The sequence below is a fragment of the Spermophilus citellus genome, assembly GCF_964194105.1.
Source record: "Spermophilus citellus genome assembly, chromosome: 2".
Lineage (NCBI taxonomy): Eukaryota > Metazoa > Chordata > Mammalia > Rodentia > Sciuridae > Spermophilus > Spermophilus citellus.
In genome coordinates, this window is record NC_138183.1 from 13,680,464 (window position 1) to 13,707,965 (window position 27,502).

Here is a 27,502-nt window from a genome sequence, read left to right on the forward strand (position 1 = left end):
CTAGTAGCTCTTTAAAAAGAAATATCTGACCATACAAAAGTTTTTAAATTGTATTTGTGTAAAAAAAAAAAAATCACAGGGCTCAGGAGGCTGACACAGGAGGATTGCAAGTTCAAAGCCAGCCTCAGCAAAAGCCAGGTGCAAAGTAATTCAGTGAGACCCTGTCTCTAAATAAAATACAAAATACAGCTGGGGATGTAGCTCAGTGGACGAGTGCCCCTGAGTTCAATCCCCAGTACCAAAAAAAAAAAAAAAAAAAAAAAAAAAAAACCAAAAAAACAAAACCTACAAAATTAAGTAGAAAAGAAAACCACTGGGGGAAAATTATTTGTAATACAAATGACAGTGTAATTATCTAAAAATAAGAAACTCTTTTAATAAATCACTGAGAAAAAAGAGAGAAACATGAAACTCAGTACAGCAAATTGAGATGGCCAATAAGCTTATGAAAAAACGCTCAAATTCACTAGAAATCAGAAAAATGTAAAATGCAAGAATGAGCTATTATTTATACTTATCAAAGCAAAAATTTTAAAATCTAGAACCTAAACATGTAGGGAAAATACTGTTGGAAATGTGAAAAATTACAGTCTTTAAGAAGTAATTGGAATGGTTGGGGATGTAGCTCAGTGGTAAAATGTTTGCCTAGAATGTGAGGGGCCTTGGGTTGAATCCATAGTACCACAAAAATAAAACAAAATAAAGAGTAACTGGTGAGAACTATTTCAGAATACTTGGAGGGATTTCCAAAAGGTGGTACTGAGTGAAGAAAGCTAGATGCAGAAAAGTATGCATTATCTCTACCGTAAAATAAACAAAATTTAAAAGCCTGGATGGATATATGTATCTCTTTATATGTATATATTATACACATGTTATTTGTAAAATTACATAAGTATGAAGAAAGAAATTGAAAGGCACAAACTAGGCTACTAATATGACAATCCAGCCAGAAAGGCAGGAAATGGAGAAACTATACTAATGGAACAAGAGTAAATGTGGGTAACATACACCCTGAAAATGTTCTAGCACTATTCTATCAGTTTATAGTATATTTCTACTATATCACTTCTGTTTCTCCTTTTAGATTTCAGTTTCCTGTTTCTAAATATAGGTCAATATAATGTTGACTTACAATAGGAATTACTACTATTTCTGTTCAAATATACTTTTTGAAAAAATTATACTCTCCCACACTATTATCATGTATCATATATTTTTTTAATTTTTTTTTTCTTCATTTATTGCTTTCAATGTGTTGCTGAGTCCACCCCAGGGACAGATTTTTTTTTTAAAATGTGGTGCTAGGAATTAGAACTCAGGGTTTTATGCATGCGAGGTAAAAAACTCTACCAACAGAACTATATCCATCCCCAGCCCATGTATCTAGCTTATCAAATTTTACTGATACCGTCTAGCATTGAAATTTCAAATTCATTTAAATACTTATTTTCTACTAGTAATGTGTCTGCTATCTTAGGCTATATATATATATATATATATATATATATATATATATATATATATATCGTCCCTCCTTACTGCTATGCCTTTTCTTTATCACAGCTATGATACTCCATAATACTAGAAACTTTTAACATTTTATTTGTATACCTTCTTTCTGGAAATTTTCATTGCAAATATTATACTTTGTGGTTAGGTTATCTTTTGCCCTGCTGAATATCATCTGCTTAGGCCTTATTCAGTGCATTAAAACTGCCTCAGATACTAAATCTGTCAGGGTATAAGAGAAACTGAGATACAGAAACTTTAATGATGGGATTGTAGAGATTTTTAGAGACCCCAAAGGGACATAAGAAGCATCCAAAGGCTTGCAACAGCAGGAAGCTGTGACCACTCCCAGCTCTAAATGGGCAAGAGCAGAAATGATGTTGACAGAGACTGGAGTTTGCTAGAACCATGAAAGAAGAGCATCCAAGTAGAAGCTGAAGGCAGAAGGACACAGCCACTTTCTAAGTCTCAACAAACCTGGAGGGAGAGAAAGAAATCAGATAGCCCAGCTTCTCTTCTTGCCCTCTAACCTTATACTCGTGCTTCTCATTATCAGAACCCACTGGAAACCCTATTTAAAGAGACTGTGGGTGACAAATCTGCACCCAGAGCATACAGCCAGGCAGAGGAGGAGTAAAAATGGATAAGGAGAAGGTAAATGGAGAATAACTAGCATAATCCAGGCCTTCTGCCACTCAGCAGAATTTCTCCACTTTCATTTGGATGAAGAAGCTTATGTCTCCCAAATAAGAGAAACACAAAGTCCTATCTGTACTCTATCATCAGGAGGTGATGACAATTCAGTCACATTCCTATTTGAATTTAAATTGTAACATTAGCCACCTCTAGTACTCTTCATACATGGTAACAGGGAAAAGGGAGAAAATAAAGAACATAATTACTGCTTCTGTAGCTGTTCAGGAGATTGACAATAAAAGGAGGTAGATGATAATCAGTTTCATGGTTTCCTTAACCATGCTAATATCTTTGATGGCCACAGTTCTGATATGCTGACCCAAACCTCCATTCCTGAAGATTAGGATCCCCTAGTGATCACACCTTATCAAGATGCCATAACTTCCCTTTATTAATACTCCTTTATTACTGGAAATGGGAGTACTAAGGGGCACCCCAGATAATTCTTTGGGTTCTATATGCATCCCTCCTTGCCATCACTGTGTAAAAAGCAACTCAGTATCTCCTTGGGGATGAGAATTGGTTGCCACAGCCAGCACAGTAATGCTATGGCTGCCTATTGGCTCAATATCATGAGAAACCTCAAATGACTGCTATTAGCTTTATGGAACCATGACTTTATTCCCTAAAGGAGCTCTTCCTCCCCTGAGAACTAAGAACTCTGAACCTACAGAACACAAGGTCATAACAATGGTAACCAAACATTCCATAAGTGAGTTATTAGGTGTAACCATGAGCAAGAGCATTCCCAAATCCACCCTACTTTATGGACTACATATTGTAGCTTTGGAAGAAAAAGTATTTCATATCAGTTGTTGATTCAAAGTGTGGATGGCATCTTACAGACATTAAGTACTTCGACCTTTCAGAGAATTATCTCTCAACTAATACTGAAACGGAGATTTCTACTGATCATTCCACTTTTTACCAGGCCAGCTGCTTCTAAAAAGGAATGCACGTAGAAGACCAGAGAACATTATGGAAGTGAGCCAACTGCCACACTTTTCTTACCATAAAACATGTGGGTGAGGCAACTGTGTAATACCATGAAAATGAATAAGATATTCTGCAAGTCAATGAAGCTGGCAGATTTGTAGACAAAGCAAATCCATACCAGAAAATAAAAGTATTTTCCCAGAGAAAAAGGTGATATCCCCTTTGTGATGCCGTCTAATGAAGTCAAACAGCTATCTGATGGCTGGGTAGTTCCCCTGGGAAACAGAATCATTCTGTGGGCTCTGAGTCAGCCCTTGCTGTGGCAGATTGGGTGCTCAGCACTGGTTATAGCACAACCTTAGTAAGATGTCCATGTTATTGAGCCCATGTGTAATCTCCATTCCTGTAGCTGAGGCCAGTTTGTACAGAGGCTCATTGAACCAGCAATGAGGACTTCTAGGGAAGATGCTGACAGGTTCAAAGAATAGTCATCTTGTCACCAGACTACTGAGAGTCCTTTTTGTACAGGATGCCCTCTGGCCAGCATTTACCTCCCAGGTGAAGGGCTTTATATCTAAATTACAGATATAATGCTTAATGTTTCTTCTCCTACTTCCTCTTCTGTTTTGTCTTTAATTAAACAATTTATTAGCCCAGATTTTTAATTGCCTCCTACTTTCAGAGATATTTTTGTTTCAATCTGGCAGCAAACCTTAAATCTTATTTACACAATATTTAGAAAAAAGGAATAATCTTCAAAGTGTTTAATCCTTTCAAATAGATATTTTTTTTTTCAAATTTATATTTTTATAAATTAGCATACTAATTTATAACTGCCATCATTTTGACAAGGATACATCTGGATGGTTTTAGATAAAATTTTAGATTGTTGTTTAAGGAGAAATGTGTGCCTATAAGCTGTAAGTATAGAGGATTTTTTAAATTATTGTATAAACTGGGCATGGTGTTACAGGAGGCAGCTGAGGCAGGAGGATCACAGATTCAAGGCCAACCTGGAAAACTGAGTAAGACCCTGTCTCAAATTAAAAAATGAAAAAGACTGGAGTGGTGGGGTTGTAGCTCAGTGGCACAATGCTCACCTCACACATAAAAATAAAGGTATTTTGTACATTTACAACTAAAATTAAAAAAAAAAAGACTGGAAATATAACTCAGAATTATAGCACCCCTGGGCCCAATCCTAGTATTGCATATATATAAATATATAAATTAAAGAATCTCTAAAATAGTAAGAGAGGGAAATTTGAAGGATTTGTTATTACATATTATAATAACCATTATTAATAACTAGTAAGGGTTGCCAAACCTACCCTGTCTAGATCTATATTAGTAATTAAAGCTTGCAGTCCCCAATATAAAAATGACTTTGTATTCAATTCCTTCCAAAATATATGTCTTAATTTGCTTTAATAGTTTAATACCCTCCTCCATTCAAATTATTTATTAGTACTGCTGTTTCTTCCATCATTTTGTTATCATGAGAAGTAAACCTTGGGGTTGGGGATATAGCTCAGTTGGTAGAGTGCTTGCCTAGCATGCACAAGGCCCTGGGTTCAATCCCCAGCACCATTAAAAAAAAAAAAAAAGTAAACCTCATGTTTTTCCTCCCTTTTTGGACTAACCTCATTTTCTTCCAGGTTGCATATATGGGTCTAAAACATTAGGGAAAAGTTTAAAAGGGAGTATTCTAGATCTCCCAAGAAAAGAAGAGAGAAAAAAAGAAAAAGGACAATGAAGAAAAAAACAAGAATACATAAGGAGACATTGGTACTATTTGCTTGAGGAAATAATCACAGAAATGTTCAGACACTGGACTTCCTAAAATTAAGATGTAGTTAGAGCTTGAAGAAAATAACCCTTGAGCTCAAAAGGCAGTATGGGAGAACAACCAAAGCACAGACTCTGAAGCTAGACTGGCTGGATCTCAAATACTGACCTTGAGATTTATTAGCTGTTTGGTACTAAGCAAATTATTCAATTAATCTGTACCCATGTTTCCTCATATGAAAAATAACGATAATAAAAGCATTTAATAATAATAACAGGACATTGAAAGGATTCACTGTTATATAAGCACTTAAACATGGTACGTGGCATTCAGTAAGTGCTCCATAACCTCTAGCTATTACCACTTGGACAACTTCTACTCTCATTAAAAAAAAAAAAAGTGACGTTGCTTGATTTGTTTCTTCTCTGTTTCACAGAAAACGTTCTGATGTTATAACAATAACTGACTGGCATGCTCCAATCATATGGCAAGAAACTTACAATAGACAGGTCCTGGAAAAATATTACAAAAGGCTGAACATTACCATAGGCTTGGCTACACTTGCTACTAGAAAGTAGGTGATACTAATATTTGTCCTTTTTATTTTGGAAAAATATGGATGAACATGCATGGTCTTTCTATATGCAAAGAATTACTTATGATTAACCCTGATCATTATTTCTGGCTGTCTAACTGTATAGTGGTTATTTTCTCAAGCCTAATTGAGTCCTTAATGCTACTTCTAAATCTTTTCATTAATATCCATTTAACTCTCTTTCTTCACAATAAACTTTATGGCTCTTCTCATGTTCCCATTCTTTTTTTTTAAAAAAAAGTAATTAATTTATTTCTTCTAATTTGTTATATATGACAGCAGAATGCATTTCAATTCATAGTACACATATAGAACATAATTTCTCATGTCTCTTATTATACACAAAGTAGAGCCACACCATTCGTGTCTTCATACATGTACTTGAGGTCTTTTTCACTAACAAATATAGTTGAAGTTGTAGACCCAGCCTCTCTTTACCCTTACCTTTGTTACCATCCTTGATGCAAACGTTAGCATGCTAAGTGACATATATTCTCCTGATGAATTGTAGCAAAACAATCCCTTTTTTCATGTTTCATAGATTTACAAATCTATACCTGGAACAGTTCCTAGAATCTGCTAATAAGCACTTTATGGTTGGCTACAATGTTATCTTCTACATCTTCACTGATAACACCAAAAGAATACCTCTAGTGGAGTTAGGTACTTTCAGAACGTATAAAATATTGCCTCTAATTGAAGAAGGATCATTGGCAGACAGTGACTTCATATACATGAAGACTTTGAGTGTGAATCTCATAGACAGCATCCAGCATGAAGTCAACTTTTTCTTCGTTATGACTATAAACCAGATCTTTAAGAGTGATTTTGGAGTAGAATCTCTGGGCAAATCAGTAGCTCAACTCCATGCATGGTGGTATTTTAAAAATACTAGAGAGTATCCTTATGAGAGAAGAACTAAATCAACAGCTTTCATTCCCTTCGGACAAGGAGATTTCTATTACCATCGTGCTATTTTTGGTGGAACACCACATATGATTTTAAACTTCATTAGACAATATCTAAAAGGATTTGTGCAAGACACCACAAAAGAACTTAACTGCATGTATGAAAGCTACCTAAACAAATATTTTTTTGTCAATAAACCCACTAAACTGTTATCACCAGAATACAATTGGGATCCAAAATTTAAAACTCCTTCACAAATAAAACATGTTAAAATAGTATGGCAGTCAGAAATGACTTGATAGTTACATTAGGCTTCTGAATTAATAAAGGAATCACAACAATTCCTCAACTATATAACTTGTGAAATTTTTGAGTTTTTCAGAAACTCAGAAAAATGTACAAACTTCAAAAATAAATTACTTTTCTCCTTCCAATTTTGCATTGTTTAATTCTACCTGGGCTGGATAAAGAATAAATAGAAGATATTTTCTTGTGAAATTATTACTTATATAATGTTATTATATGTGTATTAAAAATAATGTGGAAATACCTTTGGAGGTATACAGTGATTTTTATGAAGAAACATAGGCCCTAGTTCAGGAGGAAATATGTATATTTATACATATACAACATCAAAATAAATGTGTAAGGAAAAAATTAATATTCAAAAACTTGTACATCAGATATTTACGATATTTTTCAGCATTGTGATATACATTGCTTGTGATTAATAACCTCAATCAGTATTCAATCAGTCTAACATCTGACTGAATTTAGGCAAATTAAAGATATTTTTCTAGGATGGACTTGGTGGCAAACACCTGTAATCCTAGCTACTCCAGAGGCTAAGGTAGGAAGATTGCAAGTTTAAGACCAGCCTGGACAACTTAGCAAGATTCTGTCTCAAAATAAAAAAAATAAAATAAAAAGAATGGGGGCTGTAGCCCAGTGTTAGAGCACTCCTGGATCCAATCCCCTATACCAGAAAAAGGAAAGAGCAAAAAAAAAAACCCGATATCCTTCCAAATAAATATCTTACTTTTATTGTTATAAAGAGAGATCTTGAGTTCATATTTCTTAATGCAAAAACAGGAGTGTTATTGTTTAAGTAGACATTTACTGAACTCTAAGGTAAAAGTACTCTTCTGAGTGCAGTTAGGGATAGATAGGAAAATGTTTTTAAAAAATTTGTCCTCTGGGCGATAAGACTATTTATTAGTGTTTCTTTTGCAAGTTTAAAAGTGCTAAAAAAAAATCACAGGAAGCTATAGATAGAATGCAATAGTGACTCAGGAAAGGAAGTGATTACTCTGTAAGAACATATAGTCATCACAATTATGTCATAAATAATTTCATAAGTTTAGTGAGACATAGGAGATTTAGAAAAACTAGAGGCTGTAAAACCAAAGTAAGTCATTATTTTTGTCCCTTTTATGGGAGAAAAACTGAAGCTTAGTAAGTATTCTTTAAATAATAAGTATTGTTAGCTATAAAACATTAAAATTGTAAAGATTATTGATGACGATGGTGGCAGGCAGATCTAAGAGGACCCCAAATGAGCCAGTTCTGGCATTCATCTTCTTGCATAATATGGCTGCCCTGCTCCTTACCTTTGAGTATGAGCTGAACATAGTGAGTTGCTTCCACCCAATAAATTAAGAGATGTCTCTTTCATGACTGGGTTGGGTAAGATTGTGACTTCCATCTTACTAGCAGACTTTCTTGCTGCCCTGGAGGTAGTTAGTTTCCATGTTGAAAAGGCCCTCATAGCAAGGAACTGAGGACAACCTCCAGCTGACAGCCAGAAAGAAACTGAGGTCCTCAGTCTAACAACCCTCAAAAAATTGACTACTACTAACAACCACATAAGTGAGCTTGAAAGCAAATCTTTTCCCAGTCAAGTCTTCAGATGAGACCTCATTGCCATCTAACACTTTGATTTCTGCCTTGTGAGAGAAGATCCAGTTAAGCCTTGTCCAGGTTCCTAACCTACACAGTGACCCATGCCCAATGTTTCTTAACCCTCCTCAGCCCAGGTGGATGCTTCACTTTCTGAGGGGCAACAGTAGAAACTGAGGAAAAAGCCATCAGCACCAGGTGACCTGGAGAGCAGGCCATGGGAAACACTCTCTGCTGTATAGGCCCAGCATCCTCTTCCTACCACCTAGCAGTACTGAAGAGCCCAGGAAAGCCCCTTCCACCCCTCAAGCAACACCAGCAGAAAACAAGCAGTCCAGAGGGCAGTCTCAGAGAAGCACTCACTGCCCCAAGGCCCAGAATGCTCCCACACCCCACCTAGCAGGAACAGGCCTGAAAACTGAAAGTAGGACCAGCAGGATCAAGCAGGAGTCTCAGCAGTACCAGGTGAACAGAGCAAACCAGAATCTCTCTGTATTGGTTCTGAAACTGTATTTCCATTGGAAACACACCCCAAAAAGTAAGCCAGGAACTAACTATTGTATTAGTCAGTGTTCTGCAATAAAACAGACAATACAAAGGAAAAAATGTATATAAACACACATACACAAATGTGTGTACACAGTTCTTCTTTATTCAATCTACTAATTAAAATGCTAATTTTCTCCAGAAACACCTTCACAGACATACCCCAAAATGATGTTTTAGCAGCTATCTGGGCATCTTTTAACAGCTATCTGGGCATCTTTTAACCCACTCAAGTTGACACACAGAATTAACCATCACGATTTCATTTATATGACATTTGGGAAAGGCAAAACTGTAGAGAATGGACAGATCAGTGATTGCCAGGGGTTTGAGGAAGGGAAGTTTAAATAACTGAAGCACAAGGGATTTGGGGGGATAGTGAAATTATTCTGTGTGATGCTCTAATGATGGATCCATGTCATTGTGCACATGTTCACAGCACTGAATGGACATTTATGCACGTAATTTTCTTTGAAATAATATAAGTGGTCAGAAGATCCCAGGATGATATATGAACACTGATAAAAGAATCTAATTGTATTACAAATGTAGGAAATAACCTCACTGAACAGGTTGAATAGAAAACATGTTAACCTAACTTTGAAACTTTGGAAATAAATGGAAACCATAAGTCTAAAGACAAAAGAACTACACATAAAATCTGGACTCTAGTTGGTAAAATTGTTTCTCATAGGGGTATGGATCAATAATTCTCAGGTCATACCACACAGACATATCAAAATTGAACAATTAAGCAAATGGATGGTAGATGGTGGGAGCAAGATGTTTCCCTGTTAAAATGTAAAGTTACGGACAAGCAAGAGGAGGCCAGAATGATGTCCATGATTTCCATGAAAATTGAAGACATCATATGAACTCATGTTTAGCTTAATATAGATATGAATGCATCTTGTAGAAATACTCATAAATATGTGTTTGTACAGAAATTAGTAGAAACACACATATTTCCTTGTTATGTTAGCTGAGAGGGACTTAGAAACAATGACACTGCAGTAGCAACAAGTAGATCTCACACCTACATCTTGGTTTCTAATACTTTAATAAAAAGAATCAGGGGTTCCTTGGAGAAATGGCTGATTCCAGAGAACTCATAGGGACTATACAAGATGAGCCTGAAATATGTTCTAGTGCCAGAAACTAAGAAAGAACAAAAAGAACACAATGATGGGAGCTGGGATGTGGCTCAAAAGTAGAACACTTACCTAGCATATGTGAGGCTCTGGGTTCAATCTCCAGGAAAGGAAAAAGAGAAAGAAGGAAGGAAAAAGAAAAGAAAAGGGAAAGAGAAAGGAATCACAATGATGGAAACATGTTCAAGGGACACAGAAGTCAATTGAAAGAGCTTCCAGTGGGGCAATTTGAACAATAAAATAAATAATATAGTATTGGATTCTAACCCAAAGTCTTAAACAAATATACATGAGTCCATACATATCCGAAAAAAGTGAATAATTACAAAAGAATTCTGAGTAATATATTCAGATAATCTGTCTTCAAGGAGATGGAGAATAGCTCCCCCAAATCAAGTCCAAAATCAATAAATTATGGGCTATACATAGTGACTTCCTTCCAAAGATAAAAACAATAGAGAAGTGGAGAAAAAGAAAAGTAATTTTGCAGTGGAGAAATTTGATAAAAATCTAACTTGGCCAAATTATCAAGGTAAGTGTCAATAGTGATAAACCATGTTGATAGCGGATATCCTTCATATGCTGTAATGATAATGGTACTGTTAGAGTTTAATTATGTTTCAAAAATATGTATTCAAGTCCTAAGCCTCAGTCTTATAATTGTGTCCTTATTTGGAAATAGGGTCTTTGCAGGTATTGTTAGTTAAGACAAGGTCATTAGGGTGGGCCTTAATCCAATATGGCTTATATCCTCAAAAGATGAGGCCAATTTTGACACAGACACACAAAGAAGATGGCCATAGAATACAAAGACAAAGATCAGAGTGATGTGTCTACAAGCCAAGGATTACTGACCATCACCAGAAGCTAGGGAGAGGTAATGAAACAGATTCTTCCTCTCAGACTTCCAAAGGAACTGATCCTGCTTACACCTTGATTTTGGACTTTCCAGAACTGTGAAGAATGATAAGTTCTTGTTGTTTCAAGTCACCCAGGTTGTAGTACTTTGTTGTGTATCACAGGCAACTTACCTCTGTGGTCTTCCTCCCCCAAAACCCACAATGTTGGTCTAAGTGTGATGAGCACATCAGACAAGTCCAATTAAGGGACATCTGCAGACAAGTAAAATTGTGCAGTAATTGATATTCCTAAAAACTGTCAAGGAAAGTTTGAGAAATTGTCACAGCTAAGAGGAGCCTAAAGAAACTAAATGTAATGTGATATACCAGAACAGAAAAGACATTACATAAAAGCTAAGGAAATGTAATTAAGTAGAGGCATTAGCTAATAATGTGTCAATGTTGGTTCAATAATTGTGACAAACATACCATACATTCCCTGTACCATTTTTACAACTATTTTGTAAATCTACAACTATTTGAAAACAAAAGTTTAAGATTTTTTTTTTTTTAATTTAGTAGCTCATGGGCCCGGCCATGTGAAAAATGCACAGGCCCTAATTTGCCATTCTCTAGGTTAAGCAATAAGATACAATGGTTATCAACTGGGAACATAACAGAGTGAACAAGACAATGTAGAATTAATTCCCAGACCAGGATCCAAGAAGATGTAAGCTAAAGGAATGATTCTGTACATCCTTACATTTTTATCTTGTGGTCCTCCCCAAATCTCATTAAATGGCAGGGAAAAAATTAAGTATCTAAAAGAACAGAGGAAACATTAGATAAGTAAGGTCACCAAAATTTGGAAAATTTGCACTAGGCAACATGATGTAAGGCTGAGGACAATTACAAAGCTGGGGAAAGTGTTGGCTTTAAATTTGCATAAGAGATCTATGAAGAATTCCCCAGACAGGAGGGCCCAGAAATAAGGCGAGCCTGGCACTTGAGATGACTGTTCTCCTGGGTCATTTCCTACTCAAGAAAAGCCCATGAAGGGAATGAGTGGTGCTTTTGAAAATCTTGAGCAAGGTTCAGGGAACAAATAATGGAATCCTGGACTCTCTGATTATTGATATTGTATGTTAGGGTTTAGATCTAACTTTTTATTTTGTTTTCCCCCTATTTTTATTTCTTCTGTTTCTTTTTTCTTGTTTTCCTGTGGATAAGTTGAACATATGTTTGAATTCCACTTTGATTTACTGAACATTTTTTTTAATATGTTTCTCACAGGTTGTTTTTTAAAGAGGCTATTCTTGGTACTACAGTGTACTAACCCTTTATTATATTAAGGAACTTAATTTTTTTCTTTTTTCATTCTTTCTGTTTGTTTCTTTGTTTTTCAGTGCTGGTGGTTGAACCCAGGAAATTACGCATGCTAAGCATGTGCTCTACCATCAAGCTATATCCTCGGCCTGAATTTTTTTTTTACTCTAGCTTACTGAAAATTTTTATCATGAATATTTGATAAAGATCATCAATTTTTTTTGTGCCCATAGAGATGATCAAGTAATTTTCTCCACTATTTGTTAGAGTTAATTAATGCTAGTTAATTTTCTAATCCAAATTAATCTTTCAATTCTGAAATAAATTCAAATTAGCCAAGTTCTATTGGAAAACTATAATAAGAATTTTTAATGATACCATGTTCTGGGAGGATGCAGATAATATCTCTCTACTGCTAGTAAAGCTGTACAGCCACTTTGAAAAATATTTTTGGCAGTTTCTTTTAAAAACTAAAATGTACCACGAGTACCTTTATCCCCAAGAAATCTATGTCCATACCAAAACAATGTGTCAATGTTCATGGCAGCTTTACTGGTAATAGCTAGAAACTGGAAACAACCAAAATGTACTTCAATGAGTGAACATAAAAGCATTACACTGAGTGGGGGAAAAAAGATGATTTCAAAAGTTACATGTGTATGATTTCATCCATATAACATTTTTAACATTATAACAAAATTATAGAGATGGAGAACTAATTAATTGTTGCCAGATTTTAGGATGGTGGAATGAGGGGAATGAATGACTGTGAAGATATTCTTGTGTTCAGAAACACGGGCATATCTTTGTGGTGATGGAATAGTTCTGTATCTTGGTTGTAGTATTGATTACAGGAGTTTGTTCACATGATAAAATGGCATGGTACTAAACACACACTATGTACCATTGCCACTCTCTTGGTTTTGATAATGTACTATAGTTATACAAGTTACAACTTTGGGGAGGAACTGGGTGAAGGCTAGCTGTAAGTCTCTGAACTATCTTTGTAAATTCTTGTAAATATATAATTATTTCAAAATAAAAAGTTAAAAAACATGGAACCTCAGTAACGTCTTGCATGCCTGGCATTTTAAAAATTGCTTTCCAACCTATTTCCTTCCTGTCCCTTTCTCTAATTATTTTCTTTTTTTTTTTTTTAGAGAGAGAGTGAGAGAGGAGAGAGAGTGAGAGAGAGAGACAGAGAATTTTTAATATTTATTTTTTAGTTCTCGGCGGACACAACATCTTTGTTTGTATGTGGTGCTGAGGATCGAACCCGGGCAGCACGCATGCCAGGCGAGCGCGCTACCGCTTGAGCCACATCCCCAGCCCTCTAATTATTTTCTTTTAAAAAATTTTTTAGTGTTTTAGGTGGGCACAATATCTTTATTTTATTTTATGTGGTGCTGAGAATCGAACCCAGTGCCTCACGCATGGTAGGCGAGCACACTACCACTTGAGCCCCTTCTCTAATTATTTTCATCATAGCACTTATCACCATTTAAAGTACTAAATATTTATTATTTATTTATTTATTTTCCCTCACTAGAATGTAAGCTATGGGGGCAAGGAGGACAGGACCAAGGTTGTGGTCTGTCTGGGGGCATAAGTACCCAGGGGTATCTTAACCAAACAGAAAGCCTTCTGGCTTCATTCTTCTTTTTCCAAGATTGTCCTGGTTCTTCTTGATCTTTTCATTTCTATATCCTAGAAGGTATTCATATTCAATCAAATTTATCAAACAAGCAAATGAATGAATGAATGAATGAATGAATGAATGAATAAACGAACAAATGACAATTTTGGAAACAGTCCTGATTCTTAATTCATCTGCCTCTCTCAATCCTCTAACTAGGACACAAGAAGTACATAAGAATTGACACTAGATGGCACAACATAACAAAGAAAGTAACCCTAATCAACACATGAATGAAATTGCTTCCGGAGAAGCCAGTTAACTGTGCCTTTGTTGTAACAGCTCAATTTTCACTGATTAATGCCCCACATGCCCGGCTGGATATTATTCTGCTCTTCTAAGTATTTCCATTCTCCCGTGTGCCAGTACAGGATACCAAGTTCTTCTTTCTCCCTCTTCCCCGTTTTCCCCATCCCTTGCAACTCTCCCAACCTATAGTCAACTGAACTCACCAGTATACTAAAGCCCTCAAGTTCCAGAGCTGTAGGTGATCTATGTTGAGAAAGAATCTATCCCCTCTGGGTTACAATCTGTTAGAGTGGGTTACAGATAAGTGAATCAGTTCTTTTGTATTTTACTTCTAATCTCCTCTCTCCCTGGAAACTCAGATTGAATACATTGGGAAATGGATTTAAATGGCAGCTACCATGCAGTAATGAAAATTACCACTCCCTTGCACCACTAAAAGTTCTTACTGGTCATTGGTATCCAAGGTTTCTTAGTGCTTATGTCTATAAGCTCCTGCCACTAATCTTCCCACCCATATTACTTTAGTGTGACCAACTTGTCCCAGTTTGCTAGGGACTTTCCCAGTTTCAGTGCAGGAACTCTCATATCCCAAGAAACTCCTTACTCTGGAACAAACCAAAACAGCTGGTAGCTTTAAATTAGCTCCAGATCTGTTTGAATCTAACTCACTCAAACCAGGATTGTGCCACCCAGATATAAAATTCTTTGATCATATATATTAATTCTTGTCCTCTTCTCCCACACCACATGTAGTCACTTACCGAGTCCTTTAATCTCACCTCCTATGTGTCACTTAAATTCATTTTCTCCTCTAGATTCTCACTGCCCTATTTAGTTCAGGCCTCATCATGTTACCTCAGGATTACTAAGGAATCTTAAACAATGATCCCACCCCCAGAATTGCTCATCTCTGATTCTCCCTTCTTATTGTTACAGATTATCTTTCATACAAACTGGATTATACTATAACCCTACAAAAAATCATCAACTACATTCCTTGAGTCTCTAGAATATTGTTCATAATTTAGCATGATACATACATCTCATTGCAGTATAGTCCTACCCAATCCTTCCAATTTTATCTCTCATCTCTCCACTCCTTATATGGAGTGCTATTTCCCCCAAAATGCTACTTCCTGGTCATACTGAACAAATTGCTGCTCCCAGAACCCACCATGCCTACAGACCTTTGCTTCTGTAGTTGTCATTTTCTAGAATGCCTTCTATCTGGTAACTTCTACTCATAGAAATACCTACTTAGGAAGGGAATTTTGCCTACAGTAGAGGGTGCTTTGTATACAAAGGGAAAGGAAGAAAAAGAAAAGAAAAGGGAAAAAAAGAAAAGTCCTCTCAATTCCACCCTTAGCTGGAAGGATGCACATGTACCCTTCTTCCTTCTTACCATCATATAAGTCCCAAAAAGCTGCTACCTAACAAAATGTGCTATGCTATGTACAACCACATATGAAGAGAAAGCAGACAATTACATCTAGTGTGACCAACTTGTCTCAGTTTACTAGGGACAAGTAATATTATGAAATCCTTGTTTTCCAATAGCATGCCAGTCCTGAGCCTCTTTAGACATTGTAGGTACAAATGCACCACATTCAGGTGAATAGCTCTGACTTGTTTATACCCAGTAACTTCCATGGCTGCTACTTCTGGATAGTGCCTGGAACAGAAGGTGGCTCTGGAGTAGGACAGGGCAGTGGTAAGAGCCACACTCTCACTACAGTCTATCCAATTATGCCCAAATTGTCAGTGATTAAGAACGCTGCATGGCTCCTCTGCAAGCCTCTACAGGAAAATTAAAGAATAAATATCTAGGGTTTTGAAAGAGAACCATGGCCTTCTTATGCTGGTAATTATTCTTCTTTAGAGAAGGAACTTGTAGCTTACCACTATGCCCTGGCAGGAACTGAATGTTTAATGTGGAATTCAAAACCATTATATGACCTATACTGCCCATTATGAACAAGAGTTATCTGGGCAAGGCATTAAAAACAGTGCCAAGGCTGGGCATTTGCAGCAGCAATCTATCATCAAATGGAAATTGTATATATAAATTCAGGGTCAAGCAAGTTCAGAGACACAGTAGAACATGAACAAGTAGGTAGCTCAGGCCCCCACAACCTACTCCTGCTGCCTTGTGGTCCCTCCCACCCCACATTTATGGTTTCATATGACCTGCTGAAGAAGAAAAAAAAACAAAAAACGTGGGCCTAATTCACAAAAGGGTGTCCACACTCTGCTGACACCAGCATACTCACTCAGGGATGCCACTGAAGGAGAACAGTGAAGGAAAATCCTCTCAGAGGGCAGAACTTCTGGCAGTTCATCTTGCAGTCTCCTTATCCAGGAGAGAGAAGTGACCTATGATAGAGGCGTATACTCATTCAAAGACAATAATACTCTAGTAAATCAGGAACTTGAAAAAACAAGCCTAAAAGACTGATAACAAGGAAGTCTAAAGCAGAGATACATACATGATCTTTCAGAAATGAGCACAAAATATGAACACTGGCCAATAAGCAGCAACCACAGAGGAGGTCTCAATAATAGGGGTGAGCAAGACAGCTGGTCTTGTGGCTGTCCGTCATCATCCTTCCTTATACTATGTTTAATAGGCCTGTGTACAAAGTATCTATAGTGGAAGGGATGGAAACGGACTCAGAAACACAGACTTTTCTGCATTTGAGCTAACCTGGCTATTGGCACTGTTGAGTGCCCAAATTACCAAGAGCAGAATCTAAACTGCCAGTACCCAATACAGCACCATTTCTCAAGGGGATAAGTCAACAATATGTTGATAGATTCATTACAGTGTACTTTTCCATCATGGAAGGGAAAGCAATCTGTACTGAATAGATGCCTATTCTGTTTATGGATATGCCTTGCTGCTCATTGTGTTTCTGCCGATACCACCACATGATCCCTCACTCACTGTCATAATATTCTACTCAACACAGCTTCTGACCAAGGAATCATTTCACAAGTGTGACTATGTTTTACAAATTATAGATTTCACTATTCTTTTTTAAAAAATATTTTTTAGTTGAAGGTGGACACACAATATCTTTATTTCATTTTTATTTGGTGCTGAGGATCGAACCAGTGCCTCACACATGCTAAGCGAGCACTCTACCACTGAGCCACAACCCCAGCCCCAGAAATCACTATTCTTACACACACCCCATCACCCTGACAGCTGGCCTGATCCAATAATGGGGTGGCCTACTGAGACTTGGAGCATTAACCAAGGGACATTTTGTAAGGTTGAGATTCTATCTTAAAAGAACAATATATGTGGCCTAGGGTAATAAGAAGAAAAGAGCTTGCCTAGCAAGTGTAAGGCCCTAGGTTTGATCCCCAGCACTGGGAAAAAAAATACCCACATATGTGTTGAACTATCAAACAATATACGGTGCCATTTCTCCCATAGCCAGAATACATGGGTCCATGGTCTGGGAATGGAAGAGAAAGTAGCTTCTCTCACTGTTACACTTATTCACAAAATTTCTGTTTCTCATAACTTCACAACTTAAATTCTGTTGGTTTAGAAGTCTTAATTTCCAAAGGAGGAATGATTTCTTTGAATTTCTAACAGCTCCATGGCCATTTTGGACTCCTTATGCAACTGAACCAAGGAGCAAAGAATGACTGATACTGACTGATCACTAAAGAAAAATTGGATTGCTGCTACACAGTGACGCCAAGGGATGGAATATTATGTGGAACATTAATGACAGTAAGAGATCATGTGGTAGTACTGGCAGAAACACAATGAGCAGGCAAGGCAAATCCATACCCAGAGTAAGAATCTATTCAGTACAAAGTATCTTGGGATGCTTTGGAGACCTCTTGATATTCTCACTGCTGATATTAAAATATGATGGAAAACTATAATTAAACAGGAAAAGACAGGACCACTGATGAGACAGATTAAAGGACTAATACCTAAATATAATTTTATTCATTGCTTAGTGTATATGTGTAAATGTGTATATTTATGTATTTTTGTTTACATTAACTTTACTTCTTTCCCACTGTAATTTTAAGAACTCATGGCAGTGGTTAACTTTATAATTTCATCTTTGGGACTTCAAGTGAATTGAGGAGTAATTAATATAACCTGGAGATTCATGTAATGACACTGGAATTTTCTTTTGGGGGGGGGAAGCGTGGGAGTGTATATTCTACAAAATATAGTATATTCTTGAGGAAATTTGTTATTACTGCATGGGAAGTTCAAATATATGTAGAAGGTTGCATGAGGCTATTGAGTAGGCAAAGTAATTCACCGTCCCAGTTATTATGCCACTGTCTCTTGGCCCAAACTCACACTCTCAATATTTTTCTTGTGCTACTAGGGCCAGGACTATGAGAATAGAATTTCTACCTTGCTATTTGGCCTCTGAAAAGTTTTTCAAGGCAGTAGGGGAGGATATGTTCCTCCCCTGACAAGTGGCTACCGACTATAATACCCAGCTTTTGTGTAGTGGGTGGGGTACCCCTAGGATTGGCATCATCATAGCTAAGCAAAGATGCAGCCACATTTGGCAGTGGCCCCTCCTCAGAGGCTGAAGCTGCTTCTTCAGGTTTCCTCTTTTTTGGCAAAATTACTTTTCAGCCCTTTCAGCTCTAGGAGTAGTAGCTAACTCCTATAGATACTGTCTCTGTTGGTTTAGCATCATCATCATTGCGCTGTTTTTTTTTTGGGGGGGGGGTCAGTTCCCCCAAATGGCTTACCCAATTTCTTTTTTTTTAAATTAGTTGCTCAAGAGAATTCAATGATCTTGACATATTTACATTTGATTCAAATGGGGTATGAATTCTCATTTTACCACATGTACAGATTGCAGGATCACATTGGTTATACAGCCACATATATACATACAGCAATACTAGTGTCTGTATACAGCCACGTATATACATACAGCAATACTAGTGTCTGTTGCCCTCCCAATACCCCCCTCCCCTCCCATTACCATCAATCTCTCCACTAAAACACCAAATGTGATCTTTGTTGTTATGAATGTTTCCTAATTGATACAGTCATACTACTAAGTTAAAAAAAAAAAAAACCTAATCACTTGGGTCCTAGTAACTGTAAAACCAAAGAAATTTGAAATAATAAGAAAAAGGTAACAAAAATCAATCATGACCTTCTGACTTTTTTCATGAAACAAGCACTTATACTTGTTTTTGTTATGCATATATTAACTAATGACTTCTACTTTGTCTTCCTCCCCTTGGTGGTTATTTAATTAACAATTTAAGTCATAGGTCACCAGGCCACAGAAAGTCATATCTGGTCCTGATGGAGAGGAATGTGCATTACCGGTCCTGATCCTGAGCTGGTTACAATGATTGATGGGATTTTGAGTCTCTCTTCTTGTTTGAATGAGCATATTAAATATGGGTAGAAGGACGAAGTTGAACACTAAGAGAAAAAGGGGCAGACCACAAGGGTTCTGAGTCCATTTGTGCTCAGATTCATCGCTTGCCCTTCCCCTTCTCTGCTGACTGCGATTCCCAGGCTCTCAGCTGGTGTTTATGGCTAGCTGTCTATCTCACCCTTTTATCTCAGGAACTTCTCTGGCAGTGACTGCATCTTCTCAGTGGCCCCAGCTCCTACCACACAGGTCAGTAGAGGCCCTAGCCTCCAACAAATGACCCACCCCCAGCTCTGGGACTTGGTGACTTGGCCTTCTAACTTCAGGCTTTTCAGGCTTCTAACTATGTTTTTTCCGTTGCTACTAGTCTCTGTCACTTTTGCAGTTAGGTGTTTAGTTCCTCCATCACCTGGTAACCACTTTCTGCATTAAATTTTCTCCATTAAAAAGTAAAAAACAGGGGCTGGAGTTGTGGCTCAGTGGTATAGTACTCGCCTAGCACATGCAAGGCCCTGGGTTCGATCCTCAGAACCACATAAAAATAAATAAATAAAATAAAGATATTGTGTCAACTACAACTAATTTTTTTTTTTTTAAAAAAAGTAAAAAACAAAAAATTTTAAATTTCCCAGGTATGGTGGCATACACCTGTAATCCCAGCAGATCTGGAAGCTGAGGCAGGAGGATCATGAGTTCAAAGCCAGCCTCAGCAAAATTGAGGTGCTAAGTATCTCAATGAGACTCTGTATCTTAATAAAATACAAAATAGGGCTGGGGATGTGGCTCAGTGGTCGAGTGCCCCTGAGTTCCACCCCTGGTAACAACCCCCCCCCCAAAAAAAAAAGAAAAAGAAAAAAATTTTAATTTAAAACAAGAAAACATTGAATAAAGTTTTCTGTATTATAAATGCTACATATGATTGCTATTTTCCTCATTGTCTCTAATAAAAGAGATTATAACTAATCCACTCTAGATATACCATAATACTAAGTCAATATTCTGCAACTCTCCCACATCTGGGAATTTTTATACAAATATACCTACACACCTAAAAATGAGGTTTGTATGAGGTTATTTGTGGCAGTATTGTTTGTAAAGAAAAAAAAATGAGAAGCAAACCCAAGTCATTTGCTATAGGGAACTGGTTAAATAAATACTGATATACCCATAGGGCCATAAAAAAGAATAAGGAAACTCCCGACATACTAATACATATTATTCAATAAGGAAAGCAGAGTACAGAACAGTATAATCAGTATAATTTGTGTAATTTTTGTGTAAGAAGGGGGAGAATAAGAATATGTTTGTATTTGCATAAAGAAATAACAAAAACACAAAGAAGAGACTAATAAACATATTTACAATAGGGGACAGAATAAGGGGGTAAAGAGGCAGTTAGGGACAACAACAAGAATTCTCAATACCTATTCTTTCACATTTTTCTGGTTCAAAAACCACACACACATACTCCCTATTAAGAAACTAATGAGCCAGGCCTATGGTGGTGCATACCTGTAAGCCCAGCCACTTGTAACACTAAGGCAGGATGGTCCCAAGTTCAAAGCCAGCCTGGATAACTTAGCAAGATCCTGTCTCAAAAATAAAAATAAAAAGAGCCAGAGGGGCTGGGGATGTGGCTCAAGCTGTAGCGCGCTCGCCTGGCATGCGTGCGGCCCGGGTTCGATCCTCAGCACCACATACCAACAAAGATGTTGTGTCTGCCGAGAACTAAAAAATAAATATTAAAAATTCTCTCTCTCTCTCTCCCTCCCTCCCTCCCTCCCTCCCTCTCTCTCTCTCTCTCTCTCTCTCTCCTCTCTCACTCTCTCTAAAAAAAAAAAAAGGGCCAGATGTATAGCTCAGTAGTAGAGTACCCCTGGGTTCAATTCCCAGTAGAGAGAGAGGAAGAAAGAAAATAGAAATAGTTTATTAAAATATATAAAAAAGAAGAAGAAAGCAACCTAAATCACTAAATGATAAAAACAACTAATATAAAAAGCCTTTGTAAAACTGTTGGAAAATGAAAGGTGAAAGAGAAGGGAGGGAGAAAGGAAGAGCCAATATACAGAGGACGACAGCCCTCATTCCTGTAGCCCGTCAAGACTCCACAGCAGATACTTGAATTCCCCTCCTATACCCATTCAAGTTTTGATGACCTTTGGTTAACTCAAGCCTGTTGAGGTTCTTGCCTGTCAAAATGATCCAAACTTTTATTCCTGAGGTGTCCAAACCTGCTTTCCTTTTTGTTAACTTTAACAACTGGGTGTGGTAGTATGAGGAAGACCCCTAAACTCCTTGCAAGTCCCACTTCATCATAGAAACCCTGGTTTACCTTCGTAAATCAGGGCCCGTCACATCAAATAGTTCTTAGCTATAAACTGAGTTTCTGACTGACCTCAATGCTTCATAGACTACAACAATAGTACAAAACAAAAGCATTCAATGATTCTATGGATTATATAGATGGCACAATTATGACAAACAGAAACGACAAATACAGACACAGATTAAATATCAACTTTGTTGATTAGAAAGTGTTTACCCCAAAGCTTCTAGGTAAAGATGGCAGATTAAACATAACAATTCAATTTCACTCCTTCTGAAACCCCACTAAAATATAATAAAGGGATTATTAAAAGCCCATAAGCCTGTAAATACAGATAGAAAATGAGACAATAGGAACAAATTTTGGAAGCTGAACTACAGAAAAAAGGCTTAGGATATAGTGACGAAAGCCAAGAATTAAACTGACATATGCCATAGAATCTTCCAAAGACTCAAGAAGTATTAGAAGTGAGGTGAAGAAGGGTAGCAAATAAAACTGGTAGAATTAAAGTTTTAAATACATTCCCCATTCCTTGCATGTGGGCTGACTTGCTTCTAAACAACAGAATATGAAAAGATAAAATAGTAAGTAGAAAACCTTGCAGAGACCACCTTAAACAAGTGATCAAGATTAACAGCACGTTATAGCCATGTAGATATCAAGTTCCCTGCTATGATACAATAGAAAGGGAAGTTCACCTCTGTGGTATTCTCCCCCAAAACTTATATTCCCAATTTAATCAAAGAAAATTTAAATATCAAAAAAACCTAAACTAGGAACATCCTTCAAAATACCTGACCAGAACTGTTCAAAACTGCAAGATCAGGAAAGACCAAAAAGCTATCACAGATTGGAGATAAGGAGACATGATAATTAAAAGCAATGTGAGATTCAAAACAAAAAAAGGATCAGTAGGAAAGTGGTGAGATCCAAATGAGGTCTGTAGTTTAGTTAATAGCAAGGTACTCATATTAATTCTTAGTTTTTATAAGTGTACCATCATTGTATGAGATATGCACATTAGGAAAGGCTTAATGAGGGGTATTAGGAACTCTCTTTCCATTTTTAAGACCTTTTTATAAATCTAAAATTGTTTTAAAAATGCACATCTCTCGTTCTTAATAAAAGATGACTGCCCTGGCATGCTATGTGGTCTGTGGGTTGCACCTTTGATGCCAAAGATAGACTGTGCTTCGGGCCATGGAAAAATTTGAACAGTAGAAGTACTTTGGTAAGGGAAAATACAAGTGAATTAGTTTGACAAATCCCTTCTCTCTGAGAGCAAAGTAAAATAGACACTGGATATCAAATACTGAGAATATAAAATGTCCTTTTTTTGTTTTTTTTTTTTTTTTTTAGGTTTCAGGTGGTTCCAGTGTAGTCTCCAGTAATCCAGTAATAACCACTACTTAGTATACTATTCAACACTGTTATACAAGGCAGCTGGGAAACTTTGTAATATTAAACAATTCATATCACTCTTAAATCTGTATGTGTATATCTAGATGCAATATATATAAAGCAAATTATTGGTATTTTGCACTGACCGATGAACATTGCTTCTAAAATTGTGATTCTTTTACTTTTATATAATCTTTAGTATTATTTAATTAAATTTTAAATGATAAATTAAAAGTTCCAGTTTTAAACATTTTATTTAAATTTTTATATTCCTTAATTATAACTTGTTCCTGCATTTTAACTTTAATAAATATTTAAAATGTTTTAAAAGAAAAATAAGTGAGGTTTAAAATGATCTAGGAAGGGTCTAATTTAGCCTTATTGTCAAAATGTATGTAAAGGCTCACTGTGATATTTTGCTAAAATTATGAAAAATTATTTTTTTTAATTTATTAGTTTTTAAAGCCTTTACTACTCATCTAAATATCATTTACCCAGACCTTTTAAATAAAATTAAACTCAAATGTCTGATAATTTCACAGACTTTCAGCCATATAAAAAACACAGTTTGGCATAAAATTTTCAATTTTGTTGTGAAGGTCTATATGGCAAGGCAGAAGAAAAGAGATTTTATTTAGTAGTTTGATCTATTGCTTTTTAAAATTTTTTTAGTTGGTAGTTGGACTCAATACCTTTATTTATTTATTTTTATATGGTGCAGAGGATCTAATCCAGGGCCTCACATGTGCTAGGCAAACACTCTACCCATGAGCCACAATCCTAGCCCTGGTCTATAGCTTTTAAATATTATATAGGTAGTGTGTCATTCGTTTAGATATGAGTTGCTTATGTGTTAAGCAATGCAGGAAGGTCTGGAGGGGACACGATTAGGTTATGAGAGCTTAACCTCATCAGTGGATTAATCCATTTGATAGACTAATAATTTGAATAGATTACTGGGTGGGGTATAGCTGGAGGAGGTGGGTCACTGAGGGTTAAATTTCTTTCCTGGATCCTCCTCTCTCTGCTTCCCAGCTTCCATGAGCTGGGCATCTTTCCTCTCCCACACCCTTCTACCTCACCTGAGGCCCAGAGTAATGGGGTGAGCCAACTACAAACTGAATTTCTTAAACCAGGAGTCAAAATAAACTTTTCCTCCTTTAAGTTGTTCTTGTCAGGTATTTTAGTCACAGCAATGGAAAGCTGATTAGTACAGGTGTGGACCTCCATTTGCATTTTTCTTGTGCCACATGAAACTGTATTGAAAGGCTATTTGAATCAACAACTACAAGTAAAATAAGCAATTTTTTAAAGACTTTTTTTAGTTGTTGATGGACAACAATACCTTTGTTTTATTTATTTATGTGGTACTGAGGATCGAACCCAGTGCCCCACACATGTGAGACAAGCGTTCTACCACTGAGTCACAACCCCAGCCCATAAGCAATTTTTTAATAAGCAATTCTTAACTTTAAAAAATCTCAAAAATTAAAAAAGATTATGATCATAATATATTACAATGGTCAGCTATGAAAACATTTGCATGGGACACTGTAAATACTGTATAGTTACTTAACCAAAAATTATGCTAAGAAGATAGAGGAAACAGAGAAAATGACAGATAAAAGAAGAATCCTCAACTATAAGAAAGTTTGTCCTCTGTGAAGTCTAAAAATGTGGGTCTCTGGTCCCCACAATAGAAGGGTTCTAATGTAATACATCTGCCAAAAGAGAGATGGACAGACCCTCTATAATGCTAAGTCAGGACTCAGAATTGGCTGCTGCTGCTGAGGACTGAATCCCCAGCAATGGTCATAACCAGACCAGAAGGGAAGTGCATTTGCTGAAACCAGTGCTACAACCTTTGTCACTGACACATAGCTGCTTTGTTTACTGCCTACTAAGCAAGCACTGGGCTGCCTAGAAACAGTAGAGAATTAGCATCTTCAGAGAGAGGCAACTTGAATGTCTCTTTGGCTGTGGGGAATTTCTGGTGAGCATTTCATGAAAGCAAGAGGGATTAGAAGAAAGGAATCAAGGGAGGGAACTTTATTCTGTTTGAATCTTTAACAATAAGAAACATTCATATATTGCTCCTATAACTAGAAATAAATTTTATAAAAACTACAAGTGAGGTGATATGTTAATTAGCTTTATTTAATCATTGCACAATGTCTACTTAAATCAAAATACTACATTGTATATGATAAATATATACAATTTTTGTTAATTATAACTTAATAAAGCTAGGGGGAAATAAAACTTTAATGATAGAACTTCCCAAGATTTGATTATCATCCTTATCCTGCTGTCTATTTGATAACCATGCCCATTTCTGTCATAGGGTTTTGCCACCCCCACTGAGATTAGGACTCAAGTTCAAACATAATCTTTCTCATTGGCTTCTCAGTCTAGAAATGGTAGCCAGTAAGAAAAAAAAAAATAGCACTTTCTAAAGATTCATATACTTCTTTCCTTAATCTGATCCTTTTGCCAAAGGTAAACAGTCTTTTGGACCATATCAGAGGACATATGAGGGTTGTATAGGAAAATTGCATGATAGATCTAACCTAGCACTCCTATTCCCTAACATTTTCTTATTCTTCCCATTACATTAGGCCAAATTCTTTCTAGCCTTTTAGACATTAGCCAGCTCAGTACACTGTTAGAACTATCACTGGCTACCCAAACAAGTTCATGGACTGCCAAACCTCTGGCACATGTGATCTAGTCAATAAATTCAGCTTAAACTAAAATCATACCGCCATTTTCATAGTCAGGCATTTTCAAATAACCATTCCCCATAGTTTCATAATATAAATTAGAAAATTCTAATAATTTTGTGGATATAACATATAACCTTCCCTATTTTGATCCTACATTTTGCCTTCCCAAATATGTTAAATATACATCCTAGCTACCAATAAGCAATAATGAGAAAAAGGGCATAAGTTATGGTTTAGGTCTTACATGTTCCCCAAAGCCCCAGATGCTAAAGGTTTGTTGCCAGCCTGTGGCACTATTGAGAAATGGTGGAATCTTTAGGAGATAGTACCTTGTGGAAGGAAGTTAGGTTATAGGGTCAGGGGTCATGCCCTTGAAGGAGATATTGGAACCTGACTCTCTCTCCCTCCTCCTCCTCCTCCTCCTCCTCCCCTCCTCCTCCTCCTCCTCCCCTCCTCCTCCTCCTTCTCCTCCTCCTCCTCCTCCTCCTCCTCCTTCTTCTCTCTCTCTCTCTCTCTCTCTCTCTCTCTCTGCCACCAGGGGAAGTTTCCTCTCCAGATGCTCATGATGTAACACCTTGTCATAGGCTCAAAGCAACATGGCCAATGAAACCTTTGAAACTATGATCCTTCTTTAAGATGATCATCTCAGTCATTTTGTCACAACAATAGAGATGACTAGCACAGGCATCTTAGTTTTTTTCTCTCTCTCTCTCTCTTTTTTTTTTTTTTTGTTTGGCACCAGGGATTAAACCCAGGGGCACTTAACCACCAAGCCACATCCCTAGTCCTTTTTATATTTTATTTACAGGCAGGTTCTCTCTGAGATGCTTAGGGCCTCACTAAGTTTCTGCAGCTGGCTTTGAACTCTAGATCTTCCTGCCTCAGCCTTCTGAGCTGCTGGGATTACAGGTGTTCGCCACTGCACCTGACCTTAATTTTCTCTCACTGAGCCATAATTTCCTCAGGCAAGAATAATACAATAGGAAAATATTCTGGACCAGCATTTTTCAAACCAGAGGCAATTTCATCCCTCAACTCACCTGGTGAGACATTAGACCATATCTAGAGACACTTGATTGTCATGATTCAGGAATGGAATGCTACTGTCGTCTGGCAGGTGGGGATCTAAGATGTGGCTGAATATCTTACAATGCAGAGAGAAACTCCCCATTAAAAAAAAAAAATCCAGTCCAAAATATTACTAGTATCATAGTCAAGAATTCTGTTTCAGATTAATCTAGATGTTTGAGATTTTCTAAATTCTAATTTCTCCCATATATATCTCTTCTATTTGTCAAGACCCCATACTTCACTAATCTGTCTTAACCTAAAATTTCTATAAAATAGTGCTACAAAGCCTATGCTATTAACTACTACTCTAAATTTCCCCCCCATGTGACTTTGACTAATTATTTGACCTCTTCGAAGCTCAGTTTCCTCCAATTAGAATGGAGATGAAAGCTACCATGCAGAGGTTTTTAGGAAATTATAAAGTAGTTAATATGATTTG

General features: G+C 36.8%; 1 protein-coding gene and 1 long non-coding RNA gene across 2 annotated transcripts in view; one reads left to right on the forward strand and one right to left on the reverse strand.

Moving 5' to 3' along the window:
* LOC308634380 (N-acetyllactosaminide alpha-1,3-galactosyltransferase-like 1) overlaps positions 1–6,736 on the forward strand; it is a gene marked incomplete at both ends in the record, with an annotated part of 49,259 nt that extends 42,523 nt beyond the window's left edge. The window contains 2 exons of the mRNA XM_081268218.1: positions 5,370–5,507; positions 6,070–6,736. Coding sequence (XP_081124344.1) covers positions 5,370–5,507; positions 6,070–6,736 — 805 coding nt within the window. The remainder of the gene's footprint in view (positions 1–5,369; positions 5,508–6,069) is intronic.
* LOC308640460 overlaps positions 1–27,502 on the reverse strand; it is an 81,155-nt gene that overhangs the window by 43,929 nt on the left and 9,724 nt on the right. The window contains exon 3 of the long non-coding RNA XR_014020284.1: positions 16,414–16,516. This is a non-coding gene — a long non-coding RNA (uncharacterized lncRNA). The remainder of the gene's footprint in view (positions 1–16,413; positions 16,517–27,502) is intronic.